The 26,113-nt window shown below is 33.4% G+C and overlaps 1 protein-coding gene across 5 annotated transcripts in view; it reads right to left on the reverse strand.

Annotated features, from left to right (window-relative positions):
- Positions 1 to 26,113, reverse strand: part of GRID2 (glutamate ionotropic receptor delta type subunit 2) — a 1,449,748-nt gene that overhangs the window by 299,199 nt on the left and 1,124,436 nt on the right. For 3 of the 5 annotated variants that reach the window (XM_079153229.1, XM_079153231.1, XM_079153227.1), the window contains exons 11-12: positions 17,525 to 17,837; positions 7,604 to 7,639 (exon numbers count right to left, since the gene is read on the reverse strand). In XM_079153229.1, the coding sequence (XP_079009355.1) occupies positions 7,604 to 7,639; positions 17,525 to 17,837 (349 nt within the window). The remainder of the gene's footprint in view (positions 1 to 7,603; positions 7,640 to 17,524; positions 17,838 to 26,113) is intronic. The other 2 variants (XM_079153230.1, XM_079153228.1) reach the window with 1 other exon arrangement.

Consider the following 26,113-nt stretch of genomic DNA (forward strand, 5'->3'; position numbering starts at 1 on the left):
TTAAGGTCATAGAAATTTTATTCAATGAAAGGAAAGCAGAAATTTCCTAATCTTGGGAATGGGATGGACATCCAGTTATAAGAGACTTGTGGAACTCCAAAAAACATGACCAGCAAAAATTTCTCACAATTATATGATAGTCAATCCAAAAAATGTAGGGGTCAAAGGAAGAATTTTAAATCTTCAAGAGAAAAGAATCACATCCCATTAAACTAACAGCAAATTTCTTATCAGAAACCCTACATGCCAGGAAGGCATGTAGTGACATTTTCCAAGTCCAGAGAGAAAATAATGGCCAACTGAGGTTACTATACACAGAAAAATTATCCTTCAGATGTGGAAGACAAATAAAGACTTTTTAGGACAAGCAAAAATGAAGGGCATTAAGAACACTAGGCCAACCTTACAAAAGGTTCTTAAGGGAGTGCTATACCCAGAAATAGAAGAAATATAACTGTGCTCATGATAACATGTGGAAGCATAAATCCCACCGGAAGTTTTTTTTTTTTTTTTTTAATGAGAAATAAAAATGAATAAAACATCATAAGTACAGTAAATCATTAAAGCACAAAAATGAGTTAAGGGAGGAAGAAACAAACAGAATATTTAGAACAACTAAAAGAAAATCAACAAAAGAATAGGTACAAGTCCATACCTTTCAATAATAACTCTGAATGTAAGTGCTTAGTTCTTCAAATAAAGATATAGACTAGTTGAATGGATTAAAAAGTTTGATCCAACAATATGTTTCTGATAAGAAACTCACCTTCCACACACAGATTCAAAGTAAAAGGATAGAAGATGATATTCCAAGCAAATGAATCCCTAAAGTGAGCAGGAGTAGCTATACTTATATCTGACAACACAGAATTTAGGACAAAAACTGTAAGAGGCAAAGAAGATCACTATATAATGGTTAAGGTATCAATTACTCAACAAGATAAAATGATTATAAATGTATATGCCACTAATGTCAGAGGACATAATTTTATAACAAAGAAGCAAAACCTATTAGGTCTAAAGGAAGCAATAGGTTCTAATACAGTGATGGTGGGGGATTTTAATATCCTACTCTGACAAATGAAAAATCATCTAGACAAAAACTTAACAAAGATACATCATACTTTAAGCTATACTATATATGAAATGGGTTTAAAGACCTGCAGAAAACACATTCTTTCATTAGTGTCTAGAATTTTCTCTTGATCAGAAAACGAATCTTAACAAATTTAAAAAAATGAAATCATATTCTGTCTTTTCTGAACACAATAAAGTCAACAGGAAGAGAAACTTTTTAGAAATTATACAAGTACACAGAGACTAAAGAACATACTTTTGAATGATCAGTAGGTCACTGAGGAAGTCAGAAGGGAAATTAAAACTTCCTTGAAACAAATGAAACTGGAAACACAGTATACCAAAACCTGTGGGATACAGCAAAAATAACACTAAAAGGGAAGTTTACAGAAATGACTACCTACATCAAAGAGAGAGCGAGAAAGATTTCAAATAAATAACCTAATAAGCATCACCTCATAATCTTAGGAAAGCATGAATATATCAAATGCAAAATTAGTAGAAGAAAATAAATAATAAAGATCAAAGCAAAAAGTTATAAAATGGTTCTAAAAAATAATACAAAGAATCAATGAAACAAACAGTTGGTTCATTGAGAAGTAAATAAAACTGAGAAACCTTGAGTTAGAGTAATAAGAAAGTGAGCACATAAATAAAATTAAGGACAAAAATGAGACATTGCAATGAATACTACTGAAATTCAAAGGATCATTAGCTATTATTTTGAAAAACTATATACTAACAAATTGGAAAATCTAGAAAACATGGACAAATTTTTGAACATATATGACCTAAAAAAATTGAACCATTAGGCTATAAAAACTCAAATAGATCAATAACAAGTAATGATATTGAAGCAGTAACAAAGTCTCTTGTTTTGGTCAGCTTTTTCATGACTCTGACTAAAATATCTGACCAGAACAGTTTTAGAAGAACAAAAGTTTATTTGGGGGTTCACAGTTTCAGAGATCTCAATCCACAGACAGCAGACTCTATTCCTCAGGGCTCAGGGTGAGGCAGGACATTGTGGTGAAGAGTGTAGCAGAGAGAAGCAGCTCACATGATGATCAGAAAGCAAAGAGAGAGTGAGACTCCACTTGCCAGATACATTATACCCCAAAGCCACACCCTCAATGACTGACTTCCTCCAGCCACACCCCACCCACCTTCAGTTAATCCCATCTGGGGATTAATTCACTGATTTGGTTAATATTTATAACCCAATCATTTCTCCTCTAAACCTGCTTGCATTGTCTTACACATGAGTTTTTGGGAGACACCTAATATGTAAATCATAACCTGTCCCAACAAAGAAAAGCCCAGGACCAACTGACTTCACTGCTGAATTTTAAAAAAGAAATAATGCCAGTACTTCTCAAACCATTCCAGAGAACTGAAAGAGAAAGAATCCTTTCAGATCATTCAATGAGGTCAGAATTATGCTGTTACCAAGATCACATAAAAACACAACAATAAAAATCTATAGACCAATATACCTGATAAACATTGATGCAAAATACTCAATGAAGTACTATCAGATCAAATTCAATAGCACAGCAAAAAGATCACATACCATGATCAAGTTTGTTTCATTCCAGGTATGTAAAGATGGTTCCACATATACACATCAATAAACATAGCACAACACATAAATGAAATTAAGGAAAAGAAACCCTTATGTTTATATCTAAGAGATATAGAAAAAGCATCTAATAAAATTCACCATCCCTTCATCATAAAAGCCCTGAACGAATTAGGTATAGAAGGATCATACCTCAAAATAACAATGGCAATAATGACAAAACCATATTCAAAATCATATTCAATGGGGTAAAAATAAAAATGTTTCCTAAGATCAGGAACAAAATAAGAATGTCAAATATCACTCTTCTGAAGTTCTATCCTAAGCAATTAGTCAAGAGAAAGAAATAAAATTATGCAAATAGAAAAGGAGAAGTTAAATCATCCCTATTTCCTGATGATATGATTCTATACGCAACAAAACCTAAAATTTTCACTAAAAGAATATTAAAACTTATAAAAGTATTCAAAAGTAGTGGTATACAAAATAATCATACAAAAATCAGTAGTTATCTATATACCAATAATGAATTTATTAGGAAAGAAATCAAGAAAGAAATTCCATTCATAATACACACACACACACACACACACACACACACACACACACACACACCCCTACCTAGGAACAAACTTAAGTAAAGGAAATAAAAGACCTCTATAATGAAAATGAAGAAATTGAAGAGGACACCCCAAAGTGGAAAGTCCTTCTATATTCATAGATTGAAAGATTTAATATAGTTATAATGTTCATACTGACCAAACTGATCTAGAGATTCAATGTAATCCCCTTCAAAATACCAATGACATTCTTTTTTTTTTTTTTTTTTTGGTATTAGGAATTAAACCCAGGGGTGCTTAGCCACTGAGCCTCATCCCCAGCCCATTTTTCTTTTCTTTTCTTTTCTTTTTTTTTTTTTTTGAGACAGGTTCTTCCTAAATTGTTGAGGCTGACTTTGAGTTTACCATCCTCCTGCCTCAGTTGCCTAAATTGCTGGGATTACAGGCATGCACCACTAAAATAAATCCAATGACATTATTCACAGAATTTGAAAAAAATTTTAAAAAAGCAAATGGAAGCAAAAAGGCCCCAGATTGCCAAAGAAGTCCTGAGAAAAAATAGCAGTGCTGGAATCTGCATAATACCTGATTTCAAGACGTACTACAGAGCCAACGTAACTAAAAAGCATTGTATTGTCAAGAAAACAACAAGACACATAGAACAGAACAGAGAACCCAGATAGTATTCTATGCCTCTTCAGCAAACTGAACTTTGACACAGGAGCTAAAAATACTTTGGAGAAAAGACAGCACAAATAGTGCTCGGAGAACTGTATATTTATATGCAGAAGTTTAAAAACTGACCCATACCTCTTATCCTGGATAAAAACTAACTCAAAATGGATCAAAGACCTCAGGTAAGACTTAAAACTCTAAAACAACCAGAGAATAACATAGAGGAAGCACTTCATGATGCCGATACAGGCAATGATTTCCTGGATAGGACTCCAAAAACACAAGAAACAAATAATTGACAAATGGAATTGCCTCTAATTAAAAAGCTTCTGCTCCAAAAGTGAAATAAGAGAGCAAAGAGACAACCTACAGAATGGGAGAAAATATTTGCTAGCTTTCATCTGACAGAGAGCTAATAACCACAAAAAAGCAAGTAACACAAACAACACCCCCCCCCTCACCCCGCACAAATAAAACCCAGGTAATCCCATCCAAAAATGGGCAAATGATCTGAAGAGACACTTCTCAAAAGTAAAAATACAAAGAGCCAATACACATATGAAAAAATGTTAGGTATCAATAGCCATCAGGAAAATGCAAATCAAAACAATAGTGAGATGCCATTTTGCCCTGTTAGAATGGCTATTGTCAACAAAATGACAAAAGAACAAATGCTGGTGAGAATGTGGAGGAAAAGGAACCCTATGGACTGCTGACAGGAATGTGAATTAGTGTGACTACTACAGAAAATAGGTGGAGATGTCTCAAAAACTAAAAATGGAAGTACCATGTGATCTGGTTTTACCATTCCTGAGTAAATATCCGAAGGAAACCAAGTCGCATATGAAAGAGATACCTGCATGCCCATGTTTATCATGGTACTATTCGCAACAGTTAAGAAATGGAATTAGCCTAGGTGCTCATGAACAGATGGGGAGGTAAAGAAAATACAGCATATATGCATAATGGAGTAATATTCAGCCATAAAGGAGAGTGAAATCCTGACTTTTGTAGCAAAATTGATGGATCTGGAGGACATCATCGTAAGCAAGAAAAGCCAGACACATAAAGGTAAGTATTGCAGATTCAGTCTCATTTGTGTAAACTAAACAGACAACCAAAGAACAAGCAAAAAACAATAGGCAGTGAGAAGTGAATATAAGGCCTGGAAATGGTGTATGTTAGTGTGTAGGGAGATGAGAGAACAAGGACAGAAGCGTGGATGGACATGCACATGATGATCAATGCACAATTTATGCACATATGGAAACATCACAGTGAATCCCATTAATGTGTACAATTAATATGAGTCAAATACCAAAGTTACATTAAAAATAACCACTAATTTCTTTAGAGTGGGAAATAATTTCCAAGTTTCAAAATAGTTTACTTACCCTTCCTCTTTCTTGTTTAGCTTCTTGGATTATTTACTGATCTTTTTAATAACTTTCCCCAACTACTTAAAACTTTCAAAATTTCAATTTAATGCTCTTAAATTTTTAATTAAAAAAGGAAAAAAATAAAGTTAGGTAGGAAAAAATATATACCTCTGACTTACTGTTCACATGTTGTCTAAAATGGATATCCTTATTTGTTTGATTTGAAGACTAGAAAATAGTATTGCTGGATCTTGAAGTTCAGGTGTTTTAAAACTACAATGGATAACTTTGTAGTAACCAATATGTACGTACCTAAACCATAGTCATATATATATAAAAGATAATCTTGACTCATCTAGATACAAATCTACATTTTTTGAAACATATTAAAATCCCCAAATATGATGGTAGATTTTAAAAACAGAACAGAAATGGAAAAGTTTATCAATTAATGTCCTCTGTAACAATTACTTGTATGTGTCTAATTTTTGTCTTGTCATTCCTCTGCTTAAAACATTTTAGTGACTCTCCATTTCTCTCAGAGTAGAAGACAAAGTTGACAAAGCCCAATCTCATCTGAAGTGTGGATCTCCTGACCTCACCACCTACTAACTATTCTTCTGTCCTCTTTGGGCAGGTCCTTTGTGATTTCTTCTACCTTATCATCCATCCTCTGGACATTCACACAGAGTATGCCTATGCCTGCCTGTCCTTAGGACTTTGTTCAATATCAAATTCTCAAAGACTCTTACTTCAACAAATGGAAATCTAAACCATTCCACACACACTTTCAGTTTCCCTCACTTAGCACTATTATTTCTATAGCTTTTGAGTTCTAAGATACTTATTTATTTCGCATACTTATTGTTTGCAGCTTCTGTCTACTAGAATAAAAACTCTATGAGGACATAATTGTTTTCCTTGTGAAGGTAGCATCAGGTGCTTGAATGGTGCCTGGCACTTTATAGACAATCAATAAATGTAGAATCAATGAATGATCTTTAATTTGGATCCCCCCAAACACTTGGTTCCAAGATACATAGACTATGCTTAATTTGGAAAGAAATGTTTCTCTTAATTTATGAAAGCATACATGAATGTTAATCGATTGACAAAGGGATATGTCTCAGCAAGGAACTAAGACATATTTTTGATGTCTTAATCTTATTAAGATGTCCTAATGAATATATAAAATATATAAAGCATAAATAAATGATGCAAAATGATTCTATAAATACAAAACAGCAGAGTAAACTGGTTATCAGCATTGAATGCATAATAAATTTACCACTCCCTTGTTCAGGATAGCATTAAATAAAGGAAGTTATTCCCAATGTAAAAATTATAGCCAATGGTGTAGTTAATTAAGAGAAAATGTCAATAGAACTTAACATTGTCACAGGATAATGGCTCCTGCTGCTAGATATATGTCAAGAGAAAGATAAACAAGATGGAGTGATTTATAAAGCAGTGCCACACTCCAGGCAGTGCATTTCCAGAGGATTACAGCACTCCTTGGGTGGTGATGTAAGGCAGAGGACTAAGGACTAAGTGGCCTTAACCCTTTGCATGGTGCAATCACAGCACAGAGATGTGGTGCTTGCAGACAGTCACTGCTAATTGAGCAGATTGCTTCTGTGAATAGAAAGAAAAGACTATAATGATATTAAGGATCTAAGTTAAGATAGAATGCCATCAATAAGTCTTCAAGGCTTAGCAGATAATTTAATTATTGAAGAGGTCATACTATTTCAACAGTTAAAGACCAACAATTTTAGGATTACCTCTAAAATAGAGACTTTTCAAAAATTATTTTAGGTAACAAATGATTACTGATTTTGGAACTTGGTAATTGTTCTCAACAAAATCTCAACCAATTTTTGGAAAAACACCCCAAAATCTTTTATTCCTTTTCAATAATTTTAATAACATTATTCAATTTATTTTTAGATTGTTAAAATGAATTAAATAGTTTCAAAGATGGTTTTAATTTAGAATCAACATTTAGAATACCTTCCTTGCATGCTGGCTTTACACTGAACTCAGAGTACTATTATGTCCTTGGAATTCTTAGATTGAAATCACAGATTTTACTGATTATTAAGAAACTGATTTCATAGCTGTTGTGGTAAATTGTAGACTCTAATAATAGAAAGCAATATAAACCCTTAATTATATTATTCATATATTTTTTAATCATTATGCTCTATTTCATGGGCATTTTAAACCTTTTACATTTAAGCAACAATGAAACCACAGTTTAACAATTTTGAGGCATTCTTTTAATAAAATAAATCTTTAAAGTGCTGGGGACATGGTAGAGTACTTGCCTAGTGTGTATGAGGCCCTGGGTATGATTCCCAGCACTGCAAAAAAAAGAAAGAAAGAAAGAGAAGGAAAAAATAAAAAAAACCTGTAGCATAGCATTTGATATGTTTTATTTATATAATATTATTGATAAGAGTGTTTTTAGTTTAATTAATATAGTGAACTATCATGTAGTTATTAACCTATTTTAAAATCATAAAATATTTTCATTTTCAATATTGGTACTGTGGTAGTTTTTACTAACATAAAAATGAAATACCATCATTATCATTTAAAAGGTTCATATGGTTCTAGACTGGAATCAGTGGGAGTTTGTGAACATTTTTTTAGTTCAAGTAAATCAGACTTTGAATGTTGCTTATGCTTATTACTAGACTATTTTTAACTACAAATATCAACATATATTCCAAAACCAAAACACACATATATATGTTTTTAATAGAAAGTTAGTTCCTAAAAGAAGAGTCTTTTTAATCTCCAAGTACTTAATATGTAAATTGGAAGAAGCTGGAAACAAAGCTTGTAATTGCACTAAGTCTGAGTACTTTATTTGCTGTGTCCCTGGCCATGTCATGCTGCGGGCTTCAATGAATGAGCCCCATGTTGCTGTGGTTTGAGCGTTCACCTCAGGTTCATATGTTGGACACTTGGTTCCCAGGGTGGTTGTGTTAGGAGATGGAGGTGGGGCGTGCTGGGAGATCTTTAGGTCCACTGGGAATGTACTTTTAAAAGTCATTAAGGTAGTTCTCATGTGACCCCTTCATAGTTTTTGGAAAAGCTCTATTAAAAAAGCCTGTACCTAGTCTCGCCCAGCTTTCTGGCTTCCTGACTACTGATTTATCACTTCCTGTCACAAGTGCCCCAACTACAGACATCTCTGTATGATGTGTTGAAGCCAAAAGGCCTTCACAAAAACTGGGCCAATGCCAGCATCTTGTCCCTTAAACCTCCAAAACTGTGCTAAGTGAATCTCATTTCTGTATAAAACCTGCCTGCCTCAGTTATTTCATTATGGCATCAAAAAGATGACTAGAATACATATGGTAATGACAAAGGGAAACACGTTTTTGTAGTTTTTCATGTTTATTTGGATGATATAAAGTTAATATGAGTTAGTGTTCAGTTTTTATCATAAACATTTTGATTATCTAGACCAGTTTTTCTAACATATTTTGTTATGCTTAATTATAATTTGCTTCTTTAAAATAATGCTTATTTTTGGTGAGGTAATTATGAGTTTATAAAAGATTAAACAATGTGACTGATTCTGTCTTTTAGAGCCTGCAAAAACACTGGGGAAATAAAATTATAATATTGAGTGCCTGTTTTATGTTATGAACATAGTTCTAAGCATTTTATATCTATTAGCTCAATTTTCTTCAAAAATCTGATTAAGTAGGTAATTATTATTTGGGGAACTGAGGCACCCTGAGGTTTAAGAAACTCGTTCAATGAGATGTAGGTCAAAAGTGGTAAAAACAGGTTTAAAACTGAGCTGTCTCTCAAGAAAGCACAAATATATTTAGCTATATAATTCTATATAATTAGAATTTATATCATAGAATCATACAATTTTATATCTAAAAGAAAATTTTTAAATAATCTGATATTTATTGATCTACATCTGCTTGATCAAGTGAGTTAATTGAACATTCATTTCTTCCATTGTCACTAGGTAAAATGTCAGCTCCTATCCTGTGTAACTCTCTTGATAGGTCACGACTTGGTATACCAGTTGCAGTTTTCCAAATTGCAGTGTATCTGTAAATTCAATGCTCCATGTATCTTGTGTTTTCCTGAGCAGGGCATGACAAATACAATTCTATGATGGCACTGTTTGTGCCACTTGTCCTTCAAGTTCCAGGAAGAAAGACCCCATGCTGTTTTATTCACCTTTGTGATTAGATAATAATTCTGTTTAATAGTCAAGTGGATGTTTCCTAGAGGATGAAGAATTTAAAATAGTAAAGGCAGAAGAAATACTTTTAGGGTATGCTAAACTTGAATTTAAACAATGGATATAAACGTTAAGTGCTGGAAAACAACGGAAGCAGCTAAGACAAACTGTAAAGCAATCCCGAATGGCTTGTAAATTTAGAGTCTAAAAGAGAGAGTTGTAAATACAAAGAGACTCTAAATTTTGTCCCTGGCTACAAATCAGAGAAGACTTTTGTGTATCCACAGTGTGGAAATAGGGATCATACATTGGTCTTTTGTTAAATTTGGGCACACACACAAACACACACATATATATATAATTATATTTATAACAATTACATAAAGAATATAGTTTACAAATAAGAGACACTGATATATCTGATGAAATACATAATGTGAATTATATTTTATATTTTATATTAAAATTTTATGGTTATAATTGTAAAAAATTTAAGAAATGGTTGTGTTTCATTGAAGGATATTTAACAAAATGCCACAAGGACATTATTACTTATCATTTTTGTACATTAACAATTGGAATCCTAAATACAGGATTAGGTGTATTATAGTCGGTTTATAAAGTTGCATTTTAGAGCTAGGTTAAATGCTAAGTCTTAAATTTCAAAACATGTTGATTTTATTTTTGAAGGCTGTGGTCAGTCTACCATACTTTCAGAAATATAACCATCATTATTAAGCCTCTAATTATATATTCATAGATGAAAAGGGAAAATAGATTTAGGTTTGGGCATGTCAAAAAGAAATTGAATTCCAAATTTATATTCTAAACTGATGTTCTCTGCTTTTATCTGTAGTCCCTTGAGCCCAACACTTCAACTTAGATCAAACCTAAATCATCTTTAGAATAAATTCATCTTTGGTGATGACTGTTCTTATTATTTAAGCTGAGAAAAATTGTGATATGGTACTGTAAAAACTCTGACAACAACACAGATGTTAGGCAAAACAACTTTAAAGGACCTGTAAAACCTTTTTCTTTCATTAAATTTAGACTTTTAAAATATATTTTGTTAAAATCATCCTCTATTTGCCTAATGTCTCTTAGGACACCATTCTAGTCCTGTTAAAAAGAAAACTAGTACTTTTTAATTCACAGGTAGTTTGAAGGAGTCAAGAAAATGGTTATTTGTAACCATACTTGTATTATAATCAGAAATCAGATTTGTTCCTCATGTTCTTTAATTATTTTAACCCTTCGAAAGCCCACTGGGCACCAGAAAGGATTTTCTGGCAAATTTCAGGAAGAGTAGGTGTTTCCATAAATGATTTTCAGGAGCATATTGCATGCTTGTAGTTCACAGAACAACTGCTTAGCTCATTACAGTTCATTGGGAATGTAACCAATTTACTCATATCTTAGCATCATGGCATTGTTTTACTCCCCATTATTGGCACAATTTTACTTTCTGAGCATGAGAGTTCAACTTTTATTTTCTTTTGTGGTGGAAAATTCTGGTAATAAAAAGAAAGAAAATGAACTCCTTGTCATATTTTAAATCTACATGGGGAAATTCTCAAGTGGATATGACAGCACTCAGAGTGCTTGGCAATCCTTTTGTTAAAGACTGCCAATCATAATTAACAACAACAGAGATGTTGTTTGAACCTAAATAAAAATTACATAGAGCCTTTCTGAGTTAATACCTGTAAGAACAAAATGCAGAAAGAAATTCGTCTTTATAGCCCAGTTAACCTGTCACTGGGAATTACTCTCTTTTTCCCTGTGTTCATTAGCGTCAGTAAACAACAGAGCTAGCCAACATCATTTTTGTTATATACAAATTGAATGTGAAATATCAGATAACATTACAAATGAATGGTTTTAGCTATTGCATTCCAAGGCTTGAATTCTTTTGGGTTTTGTGAATAGGCCTTTGGTAAATTTCATATATTTGATACCTACACTATTAAAATAGATGTCTTTTTGAGTTATTCTCTTATGCAAAGTTTTAAAGAGATAGATGCTCCCTCATCAGTATTCTCTCCTGTTACCCAATTCAATAGAGAAGAATGTCTCTTCTTTTTGTAGAAATGAAAAAATTGTGATTCTCTATAACAGTGGAATCCATCTGGCAATGAGAAGAATTTTATTGTCTTCCCAAAATTATCCTTGGACTTAAAAGCCCATGATTACCTCCTCTGCTACCTCTTGTGTGATATCAGGAAGTTATTTCTGGCACTCTACCACTTAAAAGTCTTTCTATTCACCATTAGCATTGGTAAAACTATTTGATCTTCAATAAAACTACTAAAGCAATTTTCCTTCTTTACTCTTTCCAACAATTTTATCTGCTTTTCTCATAAGAAGTGGTTTATTTTGATCCTAATTTGTCTAAGATTCATTGACATGGAGCAGAATACCTTTGCAAGGACTCTTATTTATCACCATATTCAAACATCTAGGACATGTATGGCACATAGTATACCCAAAGCATATGTGTTAAACCATTAGTTATGAGAGTTATTTCTTATTTTTCTTTCAGTCCTACTGGTCCAGGGACACTGTTGGTATTTAATGAATACTTGCTGATAAATGTATATGTAGTTGCTTCAAATATTTTACATGACCATATATATTTCATGGAACCAGACAAAAGCATCTGAGGATAGCTCAGATGCGAACAAATGGCAAGCAAATTATACTCGACCACATTTATGAACAAGTCATGGAGGTTCCCCATGGTCTAGTTGATATGAGGAGTCATAGCCAATACCTGGGTGCAGTGATGTACACCTGTAATCCCACCTACTCAGGAGGCTGACACAGGAGGACAGCATGTTTGAAGAAGCCTACCTACTTAGTGAGACCCTGTCTCAAAATAAAAATAATAATAACTGGAGATGTAGCTCAATGACAGGGCATCCTAGGATCAAACGTTATTACTGAAAAATAAAGGACTGGAGATTTAGCTCAATGGTAGAACACTTGCTTGGCATGTATAAAACCCTGGGTTCAATTTCCAATACTGCAGCAGAGAATCATTTCCAATACACAAAACACAGGAAATCTTCAGTACTCGAACTCCAGTTTTTTATGTATGTTAATTTCAAGGAGATGCATGTAGACAGGGAGATAAGGGAGAATATAAAATGACAGCAAAACTTGTATAAAATTGGTCTCTCATTTGTGCATTTACAACCTAATTCACAAGCTCTAATGTTCCAGCTAAACAGATGTACTGAGTTTATCTCTATAATGGACCATACTGCTTTTGCACAGTTGAATTCCCTGAGCTGTTTTGCAGAATGTTTTGAAGTTACAGATTTTTTTTAAAGATCAGGATTAGTAAACAACTCATATATTTAACATTTTCCTGCTTTTAGCTGTCCCTGAACTCTTTTTCAGAAATCTATCTGCTAACACGTGAAATGCATCTTTATCCCTATTCAATCTGGTAGAGTAGCTCAATAAAAATTGTAATTCTGAAATAACAGCTGTACTTCCTCTTAAGAGACTATATTTTTATTGGAAATTACCACTAACTCCAGCTCCTTTGCCTATGTATGGACACTGCCACTGATTGATTCTCTTTTTCACAGGGTTTATGGGCCTTTTCCTAATTTATTTTTAATCAGAGCATAAAGATGTTCTCAGTATCTCTTAATGAATTCACCTTTTCATTGTTAGCAAGTGGAGGAATAGCAGCTTTTCAAAGATAAAGCAGTTAATCATATGCAATTCAGCATTATCCATCATTATGAATTTGTATAAATGTACAATCAACTTACAGGCTGTGCAACTTATTTAAGGAAGCAGTTGGGATGCAAAGGTGCTTAACATATTTATAACTGCTGCTATCTGCTGCATGTTTATAGAACTAGCAAAAGCATACTAACTGGATGGAGAATTCTATTTATCTTTTTTTGTTGTTGGTTATACTCTAAAATTTACTGAAATTTGACTACCTGGTGGAAGAATTCAGAAAGCCTATCCATACTCAAGCCAACATCCTCAAAAATAATTCTTCAACCAATAGGAGACTTTATTTATAAGTTTCTCCACCTATCTTCCTATAAAATATACTTGATAGGGACATTACAATAACTTCATAGTTGGTTTATTGATTATCAGGTCATTGGGGGGATATTTTACTAACATTTTTTATTTTAGATTATAATCTAATATTTTTAGTATTGCAGTTAACTCCATGTTTCATTTAGTTAAGTATTTAGCATTCATTCATTCATTCATTAAGTTGGTCATTATGCATTCATTAAACATCTAATAGACACTGAAATGCAGGCAAAAGGACTATGAAGATAAAGAGAATGTCTTGTATTTTAAAAATTCAGGGGAAGACAAATGAAGAAAAGACAATTGCAGCATGTTCATAAGTACTATGATAAATATATATTGAGAAGCATAGAAGATAGTCTCCTTTTCTAGCAAAGACTTCTTGAAAGGAGTGAAATCAAAGCAAGAGCTAGATAGGAACTTGTCATAGGAGAGCAGAGTGTGGGAGCAGAGTTCAAGCAGGTTGGTAATAAAGCCATTTCAGGAATTCAAGAGGCAGAAACAAAGGTGGAGAAACAGAAAAGTCTTGTCTTATGTTTATAGGACTAACTTGTCTTATGTTTACAGTTTAGAGTAACTAGAGAATTACATTTGAGAAGTGAGCATTAAGAGGTGAGAACTGAGCATGGCTAGGAGTTAGATAAAAGTCTCCGGTTTATGCTTTAAAGAACTCAGGACTTTCAAACTGTGAGTATTAAGGAGTTAAGGAAATATTTGAAAATGGAAATTATGTCATCTTTTCATGGTAGTGATCACTTGAGTATGAGTGCAAGTGTGTCTATCATATATTTGCAAGGGACAAAACTGGGAAAAGAAAAATCTGCTGTGAGATACCTATAGTTCAGGTGAGAAATGAGGTAGGCTTAATTTAGGTAACAAACTAGCCCTAATCTTTCTATGTGAGAGGAGATTTTCACTCCTAGAAAAATTTAGAAGGTAAAATTCATGGGATTTGATTATGGTTGGATGTGAGAAGAGAAAGAGGAAGAAAACAAAAGTATTTTAGAAGTCTCTTGTGTGTGTCTAGGTGGTTGGTGATACCTCAACTGGAATAAGAATATGAGAGGCCAAGAAGTTTCAAAGTGTAAAATGAATTCAAGTTTTAGCATGATGGAAGTTGTGTTATCTCTGGTGTATCCAGAGAATGACCTCGTACATACTTAGATACACAAATCTGAAGTTCAAGATGTGGATAATGTGAATTTGTGAGTCATCTGCATATGAATGATTGTTGAAACTATGCACAAACAAATGGAATGAAAAGTGAAAGAATGAAATGAGAACAGAGGTTGACTATATTTGCCTTCTATTTCTTGCAATGCTTATATTTATCAACATCCTATGGAGAAACAAACTGCCATGCAATGAGTAAGGTCAAACTATCCCAGGAAGAAAAATTACATGGACAGACCCACAAGTAAAAAATGAAGCCCACAGTCCACAGCCAGCATAAACCACCAGACATGCAAGTGAAGTGCACAAGCCTTCAGATGATTTCAGCCTCTAGTCTTTGGATGCCTCAGGCATCATGGAGAAAAGACAAACCTTGGCTTCAATAACACATTTATTGCTAAATCAAATAAACACGTTTCAAGCTCTAATCTTACTTAATCCTGTGATACTATTAACAAATTCTCTATCTTTACGTATTGTCTTCACCTCGTAAGTATTCCACTGCAGGTTCTGATCTTTCCTTGCCTCTTTCCAAGGACTCCCATCTGTCACTACTGAGAGGTCCTCCACCTGTTCCTTTCCTTAGGGCTTTGTTCTATGCCTATTCTGGACCAGAAGTCCTCAATAAGGAGTACTGAAATCTGCCTAAATGATCTTATTTACTTTCATGGCTTCAATTATTTCCTATATGCCAGTATTTCCTAAATGTATATTTAGTCCAGACGTTGCTTTTGTGTATCTGACAAATATAGCAGGCCACTAACCAAACACTAGAAATACCCTCTGGTTTGGACCAAAATGAATATATCATCTTCTTTTTCATATCTGTTCTTTCTGTTTTTTTCATCTCAGTAAATAAGATCAACCTCCAATATACACACTTTCCTAATCCAGAAACATAGGATAATACCTAATCTCCTATTTCTCCTTCACTACCAAACCCTGTATTGCAATATAGTTATTCAAGTTTTATTGATTCCATTTGATCAGTACACTGTTCTTGAATTCCAACGCTACCATGCCACATCAACTCTTTACTGGGTTATTATAGTTTTCTAATTTTTCTTACTTTCCACAGTGCTGATTTTTCAAACTATTCTCTATATTATAACCAGATTATTTCTGCAGTAAAAATCTGAGCATCCTTTCCCTTTATACCTTTAACTAACTGATCACTTCCCCGAAGATGGGACTCCTAATAATAAATATATCTTTGTGCTCATCTTTGTAAACTCCCCTCTGCATAATTTTATCCTAATGTCTCTTTTACTTCTTCATCTAAAATTATATCCTATTTGTACTCCCTTTCCTCCATTCCTCTTATTTAACAAGCTCTTTACAGTTAATTCTGTCTCTGTTCATTTATATTCTGAAAGCTTACTTTTCCACATCAAGATATTTTGAGCTCTCCTACCTCTGTGGTCTCACATGGGCTGGGCTTAACCCTATCACAGAACTTCCCACCCATAATCGTAATTCATCATTTACATATTTGTGTCTCACTAGACTTGTGGCTCAATGATGGCAAAGTCTCTTTGCTCACCATTTTATATTCCTCTCTTAGCAAAGTTCTACTTGAATAGCGTGCAATAAGTGTTTACTGAATGAATGTTAATGAATGAATTAAAAGTTCTTTGACAAATATATAGCTACAGAAAACCTTCCAGAGCCCTTATATGGAAAAAGAGTGTCGGTGGTCATGGGGGATTGCTTCCAAAGGCTTAAAGGATAGGTTAGAAGTGAGGCAGTGGACAGGAAGAAATTACACAAACCACTGTTTGTTGTGGCACTGCTGGGGCTTGAATTAAGGGCTCTATGCATGTTAGGCAAGTGCTCTACCCTTGAGCCACATTCCCAGCCAAGACAAGCCTTTGATTAATTAAATGAGAATAGACAGACTGAAGTTTAACGGAAGATCCAACAGCAAGTGGGAATGGAAAGTAAGATGTTATTAACAGCTGTAACTATTAAGGCAAAATTGTCACATGTCTCTGTTGAAACACATAATTCTCCTATTCAATACACATGTTGATCTTGCAAGAGACTCAATTCTCTTATTATTTCATTCTCTATGAGGGCAGTGTCTCAAATAAAGAATGAAATAAATATTCTATTCTGAAACAGTGAGAATCAAGGAATTAATCAGATGGGTTTAAAGAAGAGTGCAGACAGGATATTGAATAACAAAGCACAGACATTCTTTAGAATATAATGAATTCATAGGTTAAACCATTAGTAAAGATTGTATGTTAAAGTGAAAGATATAAATATACCATTTCTTATCAGAGTTGTAAATTAGCCCAAGTCTTTTTACAGCTAATGAAAAATTTTCAGTTCCTAAAATAATGTCTCTGAACATAGAAGAAGTTCTATCATCTCTCATACATGTAAATAACTAAACAGTACTTTCTCTAGTGGTAAATAGTTTCATTGCAGGAAGGCTATTTCTCAGAAAGTCAGAGTTTGGGGAGGAAATTCTGATCTTGAGGTGTCTTGTGAATCTCATTTCTGACATTCACTTTTGCCTTGTTTATGAAACTGAATTTATACCAAAAGACAATGAGCCATTATTGCTGGAAACCTGCTGAGTTTGAGATCCACTACAGGAGAGTAGGAAATGTTCTTTTCTGAGCATTGCTTTGAGGACCCTTTCGAACTCTTATTGATGCCAGATACAGAATCATCCTAACTACATTGCATGTGAAACATCACTCTCCTTCTAAAAAAAAAAAAGGAAAAAAAAAAAAAAGAAAAGAAAGGTAGTTTTTCTCCTTACCTTGCTGTACAAAGGATCCATACACAAACCACATGGAGTTGTAGAGTGTAGTAGATGCCATTGATCCCATTTGTAATCGTGGGGGATTAAGCCAGTTCAAGAGGTAGACCAACAGACCCACCAGAAGGACTGTTCCAGCAATGCAGGCCCACAGAGAGAGATCAAATGGAGCCAGGCAGGCAAACATATCCACTGTCTTTTCAGCCCTTCGGAGTAGGACCCCCACTGAGTAGTCCATGTAACGTGTTGTGAAGTCCACCACATTCTCACGGTCTGGGGTGATGGTTAAGGCAGAAATCCCTATGTCAGCTCTCTGAGAAATTGAAAGAAAAGGGAATATATTAGTAGTGTGAAAACAATTTGATTTGTAGCGCTTCAGCTTGCCTTGAGGGAAAAAAAAAATAGATGCCTCAGGCAACACCTTGAGACTTTTTATGTAAACTGAAACATTACAGAGACTTCTCATGGAAGAGCTATGTGTGAATTTTGCATCTCTTACCACAAATCCTGCCCCACCAGAGTCAAACAAATTACCTTGTTCATATTATCAGTGCATGCGAAATCAGTGAATCCTCAGACACAAATAACACGTGAAAAAAAAGTCTTATTTTCCTTCAAGCATTTTACCAAGGCCATCATTGACATAGTAGCAAAGAAAAACTTACACAAGTATTCTAAGAAAATGTTTCCAAAATATTTAATATATACATAACATGTGAATTATAGGTAGGCTATTTGTTTTTTTTAAAATTCATTTTTATTGTAAACAAATGGGATACATCTTGTTTCTCTGTTTGTAATGAAGTAGAGGCATACCATTTGTGTAATCATACATTTACCTAGGGTAATAGTTTTTGATTCATTCTGTTATTTTTTTTTCTTCCCCCCCACCCCTCCCACCCCTCTTATCCTTCTATACAGTCCTTCCTTCCTCCATTCTTGCCCCCCTCCCACCCCCCATTATGTGTCATCATCCGCTTATCAGGGAGATCATTTGTCCTTTGGTTTTTTGAGATTGGCTTATTTCACTTAGCATAATATTCTCAAATTTCATCCATTTGCCTGCAAATGCCATAATTTTATTATTTTTATGGCTAAGTAATATTCCATTGTATATATATATACCACAGTTTCTTTATCCATTCATCCACTGAAGGACATCTAGGTTGGTTCCACAATCTGGCTATTGTGAATTGAGCAGCTATGAACATTGTTGTGGCTGCACCACTGTAATATGCTGATTTTAAGTCCTTTGGGTATAGGCCAAGGAGTGGGATAGCTGGGTCAAATGGTGGTTCCATACCAAGTTTTCTAAGGAATCTCCACACTGCTTTCCAGAGTGGCTGCACTAATTTGTAGTCCCTAGGTAGGCTAATTGAAAGCTTCAATATGACATTTTACCTTTGTTTTAAATGTTTCTTAATAAAAATTTTTATTATTGGACTCCAAATATAATAGTTTGTTAGAGCTTTCAAGGCATTGTTATAGTGTCAGATGCTGAAGTTCTCTACCAGAATTCTGTTGTATAAACTTCACAAACATTTCAGTGACAATTAATGATTAAGAAGGCAGATAATTTTTCCTGGAGCAATAGCCCCTTTTCTCAGTATGTGTCTCTTCAGAGTCTCAGTGATTGCACTCAGAACTATAGTACATGCTATTTTAATTATTTAAAACCCATCACAGAATTTCAGTAAAGCACAGAATAAATAACTTTACATTTACATTCTATGATATGAGAATACATATTTAAATATCTAAAAGATGCATCTTGAAATAATAATCTGTGGCTGTGATTAAAGCTGTGGGAAGCCACCTTCCAGACAAATACAAATACTAGTAAGTTTCATGTTGAAGTTTCTAGTTATTTTTCTTTCTTATGTTTTATGAAAAAGCATCAAAATTTATTTTATTGCTTTTGGGGACCAAGAAAAAAGAAAAGTAACATGCCAAGTGAAATAATAAACCAACTTAAGATTCATCTGATCTTGGAAATAATAATGCTCAAGTTAAACAGTGCTTGGTGTGGGTGTGTCTCAATGTGTGTATGCGTGTATGTGGGTATGTGTGTACGTGCACGTGCAAGCGCAAAGCTCAGTGCTAAGTAGTCAAATAATTTTTTTCACTGAATCCTTTCAAGGAGCTATAAATTATGTATTTTGTCCTCCATTTTATAGGATGAGAAAGTAAAACTTTGAGAATTTATTTGTTCAATTCTCAGTTAATAGGCATAGACGTGAGTATTTAAGGTGGTTTTCTTACTTGGAAGCTTGTTCATTTCTGTTTTACCATATTACAAGATACCATTGATGTTCCAAAAGATCCATGCAGAAAAAGGTAACAAGTTTCAGGATAATTTTTTTCTTAAAAGTGATTGAAATTTTGCTTTTTTAAAAAAATGAACTATTTACTTTGCTACAAGGCCATATTTATGTATGAACTACAAGTTCAGCATTATTTAAAAAATTGGTATTAAACTTACCTATACTATATGAAAATGGACTTCTAGAAAAATAATTAATATTATTTCCAAACTCATATTTTAATTTTTAATAGCTACATAGAGGGAATTGGGTCTTTTCAGAATGAATATGGATCTTTAGCTTTCCACTCCTGCCTCTTCTGAGCTTCAGTTTATCTATTTGTGAAATGAATGTAACTGTTCAGCAACACTATGGTGAGTTGATTCATTTATCTTGATCTTAATGGCAAATAAATAACTCTCCAAGATTCAATTAGGCTCTCAGAAGGTGCATTTACTTTTTCAGGATGGTAAAGTAGTATGGATCAGTAATTTACTAATTGGTGCACTAGTGACCCAAAGCATTTAATGACTCAACCGAAGTCAGAAATTTCTACCTAAGGAGAAATTTACTGACATGTTGATTGAATGTTTGTAAAATGTTTGTAAATATTTTGCTAATAATTAAGTGTTTTATATTTAAGTGATTATACAGTGGAACATTTCCCCTATTGATTTTAATACTGGATAATGGGCACTTATTTCTAAGTATCATAAAGTTAATTTCTATAATGTAACAAAAATATCCAGAGATTTATTCACATATTGAGGAAAAAATAATAATTTATTTTCTTCACACTTAATTACTGTTTGGTTTGTATGTGAGGTGTCCCCCAAAGGCTCCTGTGTGAGACAATGCAAGAAGGTTCAGAGGAGAAATGATTGGATTCTGAGAGCCTCAACCGATTCAATGAATTAATCTTCTGCTGGGGATTAACTGAGTGGTAACTGAAGATAAGTACAGTGTGGCTGGAGGAGGTGGGCATTAGAGGCGTGGCTTTGGGGGCTTGGCTTTGGGGGATATATTTTGTTTCTGGCCAGTAGAGTCTCTCTCTGCTCCTGCTCATTATGTGATTGTCTCCCACTGCCACACTCTCCCATTATGATGTTCAGCAGCCTCACCTTGAGCCACAGGAATGGAGTCAGCTATCTATGGACTTAGACCTCTGAAACCATGAGTCCTTAAATATACTTTTTCTCCTCTCCAATTGTTCTGGTCAGTCTTTTAGTCACAGCAGTGAAAAAACTGAATAAAATAATTATTAATAAAAGTAACAAGTGAGTTCCATTTATCTACAGAGAATTCTTAAATTCAAGGTCATAATCAGTTCCTCTGTTCTCATGGAGAAATTGCTACCCTCCCTGTGGAGGGTATATCAGAATCATATAATAAACTTCATCTCACACACACACACACACACACACACACACACACACACACACACACGACATACAAATTCATTTTCCTGTCTCCGAGTTTTGCATACACCTTTCTAAGAAGGTGCCTTATATATCTTTCATAATCAATGATTAATCAATGATATATCAGACATGAAATGATGATATGTGATCACCCTTACTTGTATCAGAGATACTATACTAGAGCAGAAAAAAAAAAACACAAGGATCACAGATTCAGAAAGCTGTCCCTAAAACTTCCTTACATGTTTATAAACATAATCAGAAGTTATCAGAGATGATGGTTCATTTTTACCTGTCTTATTTATGGAGCTTTTTGGTCAACTTGCTTGTCCACTTTCTATAATGACTTTTCAAACTTTCACCGTCAAGAAACCTTAAATCTTCTCATCACCTACACCAACTTTCAAAAGATGACCTATACTGCTATGTGGTAGGCAACACAGAGCATCTAAGATTAAAATTCACACTGATTTCTATCTCTCACCTATGTTCCATACCTGACCTATTTATTCTTTTAAACACCTTTTTACAGAAGAGTGCCTGTCCTCTTTTCTAAGGCCAACTCTCATCAGTAAACTTATCAACTGATCCTATTTCAAATACTTAAATTCTTGTCTCATGCGTTTAACATCATCCTATCAGCTGTATATTCCCCAAGAGTTAACTCTTTCTCATTAAAACAAAGTGTGAAAAGCCCTTCACTCTATTCCCTAAGACTTCTGACTCACAGTGAATAGTTTCTTTTTTTTTTTTTTTCAGTAATTTTCTCTGAAAATTTGTATCCATTTTCACACATCCAAGTCACTCTGAAAAAAAAAAACACTTTTGTACCCGTATCAGTGGGCACTGATAATCATGGAAACAGTGCTTTTGAGTCTTTGTGTTGCCGAATCAAGTGGAGGCAAATCATCGCTCATCTCATCAGGCCTTTCCACAGTATTTGACACTGATGTTTGCTTTTCCCTGGGATATCATGACATGACATAAATCTCATTCTCACTTCCTCTTTCAAAGTCATGTTAGTATCCTCTGGACTTGAGCCCCTTTTCTCATTTGGGATCCTCAGCCTAGGGAATCCATCCATATCTGTTACCTCCATTGTCCTCCTCTGTATATCTGATTTACAAATTTTAATTCCTAGATCTGTAACTGAGCTCTGGACTCTACGTTGATTTATTCAACTATGTATTTGCCATTTCTGTTAAATGTTTCAAATATACCTCAAATTTTACATGGCCATGACCATACTCATAATATTCAATTCCAACTAGTTCTCTTTCAGTGTCTTCCGCTTTAATGAATGACATCTTTTTATGAGGGTCATAAGTTTGGTGGTCTCACTATCTTCCCTAGCCTTATGACCCTACCTAATCTGTCACTGAAAATCCCAATAGCCATTCTCTGTTTTACTATCTCCAGTTCTCATCATTGTTTTCCTGGCCTCCATTTCCCTATGAGTCCACATTACATCAACCTTTCTTCCTCTCCACTGTCTCCACTAAAAACAAAGTGATCATTCTGTGGAACAAATCTGATTCTGTCCTGCCATACCTTTCAATGGATTTACATTGTTCTATGGAAAAGAAAAATATCTTTATATCATCTACACATCTTTAAACAGATTATCCCCAACACATTTCAACATATTAATAGCACACATTTTCTTCCTGGCACTTCTCCTGATACATTATATATGTCAAATATTTAATGTCAAATTTAAATTTTAATGAAGACTAGCACTAAAACTAAAATATAAATAAATATACTCTCAAAACTACTCTAATTATATTGTTACACACTTTCTTTGGCAGGAAATTAAAAATTTGTATTTTCTCAAGTCATGAAAAGGAAATAGATGGATAATACAATGGGGCATGACTAATAAGTCAAATTATCTTGAATCTTAGAAAATTAAACTTAAGTTGAAAAACATTTACTCTAAATTTAATTTGAAATAAATTAATAAGTCAAATAATTATCAAATTTATTCATAAATATAATGATAAGAACATTAATAACACTAATAATTATATATTTCTGTAATGCTTACTATGTATCAGTACCATCTTATATGTTCTGCATAGATTGTTTTACTTAATATATAACAAGTTCAATTACTTCTTTCTAAGATACACAGTTTTCATTGGAAACATACTAGTTACTATAAAGTTTTCACTTCATAATAAATTTCACTTTCTACTTCCCTTTACTTTTTATTAAATGTCTTATTTCTGTCACCCATACATCATATTTAAAATCTGACTATATCAGTCCTATGACATTCTTTCAAATACATTAAGAATACTATCATTATCCTTTTTGAAAATATTTTTTCATAACCAAAATAATTTGTTCAGTTTTTTTGTCTGTTCAATTAGTTTTTCTATGACATGATTTCCACACCCCTCAAAATGTTGGTCATTCTGCTTTGAACATACTCTAAATTGTTAATGTTTACCCCCTTGGCATAGATAATACAGCTTCAAAAAATGAAATTGGAGCCTGAATCATTATTAGGTGAAATACAACAGGGTCTTATACTAAGCTTTGGACAAATTAAATTTTAAAATAACCTAAGAGAAAACACTAGAAACCTAGAAGACTTCATAAGTCCTATGCAACTGATTTTGAAGAAACTGTTGGATTTTATACTTGTTTCTTTTTAATTTCATTTTTTGGATCTGTTGCATCTTTCACATCTGTCCATATTTTGAATTTTTACCTGTCATTCAACATGTCAACTTTTTTTTTAGATTTGAGTCATTTGGAAGTTTGAGGAGCAGGTTGTTCATTCTTCATCCACATTAGTAGTTGATAAAACTACTGAAAAGTGTTCTGGTGAGTTCATACTATGTCAATGTGCCTCTAAAAATATATCCACTTTGACAATGCTCACTAATTAACACTCCATATATGGATTTTAATTCTTTTTATTCTTTACCATAACATCATCAAATCAGGTTTCCCCTTTTCCCCATATGATTTTTAATTGCTTTGTAAAAGTTATTATTGAACTCATAATACATGAGGAATTATTCAACTTCTCATGAATAGCTAATGCTGTCAAAAAAAGAAAATTAGCTGCTTATTTTTTATCACCTACAACACATCTGATTAATGATTATTCTTTAATTTTACCTGGAAATAAAAACTTGCTGCCATATAAGAATGAATATACATATTTTTAAAATTTGATCTCAAACTATTTAACACTTCTCTTTTCTGTGTTTTTAACATAAACCTACAATAATGCTATCATCTGAGGAAATGTATTAATTTCCCTAGGATCTCATTCAACTGTATCTGAGAATTTGAACTCATGGAAAGGACCTATTATGGACTTGAATGTTCTTAAAAAAGTTTTCCCTGTCATTCCTGTTTTAAATAGTTGAAAAAAAAAAAAAACACACAAAGTAGAGGCAAAATAGTTTTGAAGAATTTTGGTGCACATTTTGCCTTTTGAACTTATGAATGATGCATTTTCTTCTCTTGCTCTTCAAGAGAAGAAGTTTTTTATAGATTTTTTTAGTTGACAGCTTTTGTAAATATTATTTGATATTAATTAACCTTCAAATAATGTCACACAGTAAAGAGTCCAGGTTCTCTTGGCATAGGGAACATATTAAAGAAAGGCTAAAGGAAGGAAGAAAGGAAGGGTGGAGAGGGAGGAAAAGAGGAAAAGATGGAAGAAAGGCAAATTGAAAGAAAGAAGGAAGAAGGGAAATAATGAGAGAAAGAGGAACAAAGGAAAGAAGGGAAGGAAGAAGGTAATTAAGTCCCACAGCTGTCAATTAACTGTGACCATGGGCCAAATTCATTATTTTAGATCACTTATTTGTATAGTGAACTATTAATGCAAAAATTGTTTATTAGGAACTTAGTATATGATCCTTCTATACTTAGTAATATGGTAATATAAACAGTTGGTCTAAATTCTGAATTTATATTCCAATACCTTTCTAAGTAAATACAGCGTATAAGTCATTACCATTCATAAGAGAAACTAAAAAATTTATATAATAGGAAAAAGAAATAAATGATCAAATTGTCAAACCCTAAATCATTAATTTTCTCAGAGTCAAGATTTTATGTATTTCTTTGAAGGAAAAATAGACATGTTTTAATACATCATCGTTATAGGTTATTATTTCAGTTTCAATTAAAAATACAACACAGTATCCATTAATTTTTCAATATCTGCTAGAAATGAATAACTTTCTACACACAACAAATGGAAGTGTTGTTAAAGTAATTTCTATTCTGACATCAAGATCACAGTTAGGAGTTCAGAAAACATTTATTTTTACATTTTTATGTAAAGTATTTGTGAGTCCTTTGAATGAATGGCATTAATATGCCTATAGCTCAGAACATGGTAAGGTATTTAACCAGTACTATGGCTACATACAATCTATTTTGTTACTAAACTGTTAGTATTATTTAAAGCTCACATAGTGCTTACTGAGCACCAATACTTTTCAATTATTAATTCAGTTTATCTTTAAAAACAACCTGTAAATTAAAAATTATCATCATCACCATTCACAGATAAGAAAAGTGAGACAGACTAATTAGGTAACTTGACTAAAGCTATGTAGTTTAGAAGCAGTAGTGCCAGGACTCCAACCCAGGCAGTTTATCTCCATATCTCCAGAGTAAATGTCATGGGGACATATTCTACTACTCCCAGTAAATAGCCCACTACTTCAGTATTTTAGAAAAATCCATAGTTTGTCTTCTGATTTGAAATGACTCTTTCAGCGTATACCTAATTCATACATTCACACACACACACACACACACACACACACACACCATACTGGGATTTCTTTTCTGTTTTATTGGTCTATCTGTACAACTTTAAT

Source organism: Sciurus vulgaris, assembly GCF_902686455.1.
Source record: "Sciurus vulgaris genome assembly, chromosome: 9".
NCBI lineage: Eukaryota > Metazoa > Chordata > Mammalia > Rodentia > Sciuridae > Sciurus > Sciurus vulgaris.